The sequence below is a fragment of the Ascidia mentula genome, chromosome 7, assembly GCF_947561715.1.
Source record: "Ascidia mentula chromosome 7, kaAscMent1.1, whole genome shotgun sequence".
Classification (NCBI taxonomy): domain Eukaryota; kingdom Metazoa; phylum Chordata; class Ascidiacea; order Phlebobranchia; family Ascidiidae; genus Ascidia; species Ascidia mentula.
The window spans coordinates 17,178,435-17,186,201 of NC_138572.1; the positions used below are offsets into that span (position 1 = coordinate 17,178,435).

The 7,767-nt window shown below is 38.1% G+C and overlaps 1 protein-coding gene across 1 annotated transcript; it reads right to left on the reverse strand.

Moving 5' to 3' along the window:
• Positions 1 to 2,876: 2,876 nt before the first annotated feature.
• On the reverse strand, positions 2,877 to 3,662 carry LOC145908399 (transcription factor Adf-1-like). The gene is made up of 3 exons (XM_082995673.1): positions 3,508 to 3,662; positions 3,190 to 3,352; positions 2,877 to 3,039 (listed from the first exon to the last, which is right to left on the reverse strand). The coding sequence occupies exons 1-3, from the start codon at positions 3,644 to 3,646 to the stop codon at positions 2,892 to 2,894; spliced, it is 450 nt and encodes a 149-aa protein (XP_082851799.1). The 5' UTR covers positions 3,647 to 3,662; the 3' UTR covers positions 2,877 to 2,891.
• Positions 3,663 to 7,767: the final 4,105 nt, after the last annotated feature.

Consider the following 7,767-nt stretch of genomic DNA (forward strand, 5'->3'; position numbering starts at 1 on the left):
TCCAAAAGATTCTCCTTGCGTTAGACCATGTAGAGAAATTTTGCAGGCATCCTGCATCTGTACAGGTAAGTTGTTTGGGTAGTCCTATTAATTGTGAAGTAGCCTAAAATAGGAAATCAGTATGCCTTGAAACCATAGCATTTTTTAGATTAAATCAAAACTGCAATCACATTGCAGCATCGAGCCGAAGCTACAGCAACAAAATTAAGAGAAATCGTGCACTTCACTTCTCTTTCAGAGGAATGTATCGAACTCAAATTTTATAGGTTCATTGAAAGCTAAAGAAATAGATTTCTAACAATCTGGCTTAGACAAAACAAGTGATTATTTTTATATATTTAAATGCACATTGTTAAACTGCACTTTTTATGTTGTGCTTTGTTCAATGCCTTTGTTTGTTCCTTTCAGTTTACTGTCATATTACCTCGTGTAATTGAAATTTTTTGTGTTCACACAGTGGTCCTGATTTATTAATGTTATGTGCAAACATTTGTATTAACACTCAAGTACGTTTCTTTGTGACAAAAACTTTTAAGTAAGCAACAACTTAAAATAAATCATGTGAACAATATTTCTTCTGACTAAATAGTTCTATTAGATTACACATATCATGACAATATCAGCAACAAAATAAAAAACATTTTCAACATATATACGATGATTGGCCAATTGTTTAGTTTTCCAGACTTCCTACCATGGCTTCAATAAATCACAATGTCTGACAAGCAACTCCTCACAAATGTGAAAAATCCTGTCAGCCATCACAAAGTCGCCAAACAGTGGTATGTTGACTGCCTCTTCCATCAGAAACAAAATGAAACTGTCTCCATTTGCAATTACATTTTTAGGAGTTTCTGTACAGTCAATAATGTATTAACTTTTTTGTAAAGAGGGTTTTGAAAAGGCTCGGATAGGTCAACATTCAAGTCAATACTATGACTTTTTAGTTGCCACAAAAGAAATTTTGTTAATGCTGTTATGATTCTTGAAACCGATGAGCAGGAAATGCCAAATCTCAGTGTTAAATATTTTTCCAACAGTTCAAATCAAAATCTCATTAATGTCATCACTAACTCATCATCAAATAACAGACATATACAGATTTGTTTGCTTCTTGTTGCATTGAAGGCCGCATCTCTGTATTTCTATGGAAAAGACTTTCCCGGTTGGGAATTGCCCTTCTCGAACTCCTGCGTAACAGAGTAAAATTATGTGTAACAATGCAATGGGTCATGCATGGGCGCCAGTGTTTTGGTTGAATGAGCGCAGATGAACAGGCTGTTGCCAGGGCGATTTTCAGCGTGTTTGGGGCAGTTTTAGTTTGTTTTTCAGGGCTATTAGTCAGGCAGTAAATTGGTAGAGGGTGCTGTTGTACATGTAGCTGAAAAACTACCCAAATATTGAGGTTGATTTTGTGAAAAAATGAATCACAGAATGTATGTTCAATTTGTGATTTTCTGTTAGTGCGGACCCTTGGCAAGGAATTGTGGCCAAATTTATAATCAAAATAACTACTTAAACTGCTCCCCCGGGGGCATTTTGACCCTCTGTTGGCCATTATTTTGGTCAAAAAAGCAGAAAAAAGTGTAGGTTTGTTTTGTGAAAAAATGAATCACAGAAAGTTACCTCCATTTGCGATTAAGTGAAGCCACCAACCCTCCTCTACACAATTCATGAAGAATTAGATGTCTTGTAATTGTCTTGGGGCCCCACCGGGGCTGTTTGTACACCCCCTAGGACTGACAATTTAGCAGTTAGCCTTTGCAAAACCCCCCAATGTGCTGTCTTAATGCAGCTGCAATCAATTTTTTTTCTGTTCAGCAAGAGTAGTCCCCCTTCATGAGTCATCAGACCCGGCGATTGTTTTTGGCAAACAAGAGAAACTGTAACAGGTGCACAATAACAAATGACTTCTAAAACTCAATTTTTAGGATTTAATTGAGAGATGCGGCCTGAAGTTTGAATCTTTCCAGTAATTCATCCCAAAAGATCTCTTATCTAGTAACTTGAAAACTGAATTCATTTTTTTGTTCAAATTTACCAGTTCAAAAGATGTCAGAAAGTTAAATTCACATCGTCATCATTGCAATACATTTGTTTTCGGTTTAATGAGTTCACTTGCATTTGCAACTACCACCTGCACCCAATATACAACTTGGTTCAATTGTTTCCTGACATTTACTTATGTTGGGACTATTTAAAGTTGTTTGTTTACTGATACCACACAACTCAGGAATAAGGTCAGAGTTTGCAAGATCAAAACTTAAGCAGCTGTACTTGTCAACCAGATGGTGGTTTCCTAGCTTCTACAACACTGGTTGTATGACCCATGTGTAAATTAGGAACTGCATTTTGTGTTGTTGGCCTGCCTTTAACAAAGTGCTGTTTGGAGCAATTTGCGTTTTTTCACGACCTTCCCAAAATTCTCCCATCGATCATGATCTTCTTTATGTTTTGAATTCGTTGGAAACGGGTGAAGTACGAATGGAGAATCACATACGCACCGCGGCACCGCACCGACTGCATTCAAGATTGCATTCACGAATTTCACCCTGTCACTGTTTAGATCTCCACTGACGCAGTTTTCTTCGATTGTTATTGCAACCAATTACGCAACATCCAAGTCCTGACATTCAGTTTAGAATCAAAGCCGTATGAGAAACAAAATAAGTGATTATTTCCAAAACTTCCTATAACACAAAACAGCATTTCGCTCGCGTAGCACAACTTGACCTCTGACCCCGAGCTGACACTAGAGGCGCTGTTTTGGTGCAAATCATGTATTCACATGAAAAATTGAAAACTCACTTGGGTTTCACTTATTTTTTTAAGAGGCTTCACTTTTTCTGAAGCTACACTTGTGTCTGCTTGTACTTCTTCCAAATCTACATTTAGGTGTATATCATAATTTGTAAATAATGATGACTGTAGTATAATTGGTGATTTGACCACACAACAAAAAGTTTTTCACCCAAAACTGTGACATCCTCATGTTCAGTTTGCTGGGTAAGATCCAGCATCTCATAATTATTGACAGTTCTAAGAATATATTAAATTTGTGATAAAAAGTGGAGGTACAATAAAAAATCTAATAAATTTAAAAGTTTGTTTTAGATGAACCCTTTACATTTGGGTAAAATTACGACAATTAAATTTGTAAGTTAAGTAATTTCTTTTATTTGAACATACAATCTATGGCGGAGGTGGTCATCCAGAAACTGTAAACTTGAATAATGCTCCCACTGTTTTACTAAAACAGCTTCACATCCACTTTTCCTGCTTTCCACACTAGTTTTTTTAAACTTTGTATAACGGTCTCTAAGACTCTTCCATCTCCTCATGCAGTCTGCCACTATTCAGAAATGAAATAAAGACTAAATTGATAATGAGCAATGTCAGAAATCATTAAGGAAGTTCACATTAAGCTTGTTTCAATCTTCTAAGGCAACAATCTATGAAAAAAACTTGATTTTCTTGATTAAATTAAACTAGTCCTGCCTTCATTACCAGGCTGTCCAAGTTCTTTAGATATCATCACCCATGCATTTTCTTTTCTGGAAGTGTCCTTATAATCTCTGTGCTTGGTATTATAGATAGATGGCGATTGTGAAACCAAATGTATTAACATTTCATTAAAAGTTTCCATTATAATTATAATTATTATTGGCTACAAACAAAACAGTGTACTATTGTACTTAATACAACATCGACAATATGTCGCAAGACGCCGCGCAAAAGTTGAATTAATTCAACCTTGCAGTTTGCCGCTTCGAACCGACTTGTTTACCGTTGACGTTGTTACCGCGTTTTGTGTGACATGCTTGCCGTTTGCCGTTGTCCGTTAGTCGCGGAAGTTTGCCGCAAACCGCGTTCAGTGTGAACCAGCCTTTAGTTTCAGTCATAGCAGCCGAGTGAATTCATTTAAAACGTTTCAATAAAATTCATAAACTGCCTGCCATGGCTCACGAGCCAAAGCGGCCAATATATAAGACTGAATTAAAGATCTGTTGGCCGGGTAAAAATGCCATATAACCATCGTGGATAAAATTAAATCCTATAACTTTAATCAAGATGAGCGTCTTGAAGCAAGTTTATATCAATGACCCTAAAGTTAACCCTAATCCCTGCTTGTTACGAGCGAGAGTTGGGCTTATCGGATTAAATCACACTAGAATTGTGACAAGGCGAGTTTGTAACCAACATTATTGAACGAAAGTTAGTTAAAACAATCAGAACGTCAAAGTACGTTAAAATATGCACCATTTTTTCGATTTTTGCTAATCTGTTGGCGATTAAGGTACAAAAACGTTTACTAACGTGGCACGGAAAGTCTTGCAAAAATGACTACTTATAGCTGAATGCCCTTCTGGCAAACTTTATTTTATTGCCGTTTCTCAACGTTTCGGCTGTTAGGCAGCAGCCTTCATTAGAAGGTAGGAAATGTAAGTTTAGCAATGTGGACAAAGTTGAGGCACATAAACAAAGAAAAAACGCTACAAAAGAAGAAGTGTAAAAACGATAAGGGCGAACACACCTGCACTGTATACTTCAGTAACCACACGGGTTATGATGTATACGCCGCTGCAACCACCGCAGGGAATGCTGTATAGACAACACCCCTCGTGTCGAGCTTATCGTACATGCGGTCTTTTGGGTGCGATATTAAGGAACGCAGGGTGACGGCCGGACGTTCAAAAACCTGAATGTTAAAGTCGCCAAGCAGTCGTTGTAACGTTTCCGAAATTTCAGAAATATACGGTAGTACAACTACACCTCTTGTTCTCGTTCAGCATCATCAGTTATCAACAATTCGGCACGAGTATAATGAGCGTACTACCACACCCTCTTGTGTGCGGTCGGGTGCGCCGAATCCACCGAATCCACTCGTCCACCGCTAGCTTAACCGGTACGTTGGTAAACAAGGAAATCACATCAAAAGACACCATTTTCTCTTCTTCATGCACACACAGCTCTTTTATCTGCGTAACAAAACTGGCAGAATTCTTAACGGTATTATCCGTCTTCCCCACCAGGGGCGCCAAAAACTGGGCCACGTGTTTAGCCAGATTATATGTTGGCGATCCGATAAACGAAACTATCGGCCGTAAGGGGACACCTGGCCTGTGAATTTTGGGCAATCCATATAGCCTGTGGGTCCGACCATCTGATCGCATAATTCAACCGAGGGATAGTACATGTGGTCATTCTTCTGCAGTAACTTTTTTGTGTATGAATTGGCCATAACGTTGTTTGTTAATGTACTGTGTGTTAAGCAGTCGTGCTTCGTTTGGCCCGCGCTTTGGTTTGTGTCTGTCTGGCAGGGTTTAACAAGGGGTGCTCTAACTCATTGGAATGGATTATGAAAATACTTTACAATAGACTGTGAGCATGCACATGCGTGGATAACCTCACACTAAACGCAATGAAGAAACAGTGGAGATACTCTCAACACTAAAAAACAAAAACAGTGGAGATACTCTCAACACTAAAAAAAAACAGTGGAGATACTTTCAACACTAAAAAAACAGTGGAGATACTCTCAACACTAAAAAAAACATTAGACATACTCTCAACACTAAAAAAAACATTAGACATACTCTCAGCATTAAATGCAAAGAAACAGTGGAGCTACTCTCAACACTAAACGCAAAGAAAACACAGTTGCATTACTTTCCAATGCAAACATTACAGTTGGATTTGTGTGTAACCAGACATTGCAATGCTCACATTGAATCCATTTAATGCTGGAGAAGGTGGCTGTAGTTGATTCCTTTTCCGCCCAGGTTTCTGTGCAGTTGAAAAAAATCTGGTTTGTTTTGGACATGTTTTACAAAAATTCTGCCAATGTGGCAACTGATGATACTCTTTTAAACATATCTTGCAAGTAGTTTTCATTATTGCATTGCAAACGTAATCTTAATTTCATGACAATTTGTTTCTGAAAGTGCTCTCCTCCAATTTCTTGGTTATGAGCAATACCACGTGAGGATATGGTTGGAGATTTCATGTGGACAGTATGAATATGCTTGCATGCACCATTTTTTTGTCAGAAAGTTCATGTAGGTACAAGTGGACACTGTAGCAACACGCATGTTTCCCTACTTAATTCTTTACACATTTGGAACACATACGGACCGAAGACTGCAGACAGTGTTAAGCTTTCCTGCCGGAGCTCCCACAGGCTTTCTGGCATCCTGCTGGACAACACATTTTTTCTGACACTTTGTTATGAAACGCCCATTTCGTAATCCTTCGACAGTCTAGTCTAGTCTACTCTCTTAGTCGCTCGATCTCTCTCGGCCCTGTTGTTATTCTCGCCATCGCGGTGTAAACGTTCTTTTAATAGTTAATTCCCTGCAATTCAGTCACGTGTTAAACGCGCTTGAAACAAATTAATTAATAAACAAGTCTGCCACGGAGTTTCAAATCAAGTATAGTCTTCAGCAAGAACACGCAAGCAGACTTTAGATTCAGCAAAGCAGCGACTGGGAATTCTATTTGTATGCTGCAACACATGCCTGGCATGCTTCACAATTTACTTTAACTGCTCTCTTGAAATCTGGTAACACGACTACTCGGTTGTGTTGCTGCCATTTTCCATGTTTTGTTCTCCAACATGAACTATTGTTGTAAGTAAAAATGACTCTTTGTGCCGTTTTTGTATTTGTGTTATTCTGTAACTTGTTTTGCCTTATTCTGTTTTTATTGACAACTTCAAAAGGATGCCCAACAAATTGTCTATTCTGCGCATTTTTCTTAAAAGTAGTCATATTTCAGGACACGATGGAAGGATTCAACATACATGTTAGTATTGGATTCCCACAACTGAATTTTTTTCCACAGATGAAGGTGATAAAATCTCTTCAAACGAAGTGGTTACTTCTTGCAATAGCTTGTTGAATTTGCAGATGTAGTGAAAAACATTGCAGATGTCTATTTAGGTAGACATATATAAGCATTTGGTCTTCCTTACCTGTAACATTTTTGTTATTTCCTTCTCCAGGCTCTGTCATCATGCAAATTGCACCAACAGTCGTTTAACAGGTTGTGGAAAGACTATGCACCATGATTTGTAAAAGTTGTTGGCCATGTCAGACATAAAAATAGCTGTACTTATTTCTCCAACTTTTGCTTTAAGAGCAGGAAAGGCATACTTTAGAATTTGACAATCTTCCATATTTGCAATAATCTAAAAAACAGGAATGGCTGCATGAACATCATCAACAACCATAACTGTTACACGCAAAAACTTGTAACAATTGGTTCCATGGGTGGAGTCTATTCAAGTAAACTTTGTACTATGTGTTTGAAGCATTTCTTTCTGAAATTCTGTTTGAATGCAAAGAACAAAACATCACTGTGGTGGCCTTGCTTTTTGTAACCTCAGGTTAAAATCGACCTCGTTGACCCACAAGTCCAAGCTATTCGTGTCGTTGTAATGTCGCTCAATATTGGGTATGTTGTACAGCTTTCGTATATTAAATATGTCGCGTTTTCTCACGCAAGCATCCCGTCTCTCGACATAACACTCTTTCTAATTTTATCCAGCAGCTTGTCTGGAGATACCCCTGCTGCGAGATCCGAGGTTATCATCGTGTTCTTTTTTCCAATAGCGTTATATTTTTCCTCAAGTTTAATTTCTTGCTTCATCAGTTTGCCCTTTAAAGTTTTACTTTTCTCGTTTTCCTGATCAACATAGTAAATTGTGTGATGTTGCGTTTATCACAAACGCCAAATTTGTGTTTTTGATTCCACTTACGTTTTCCA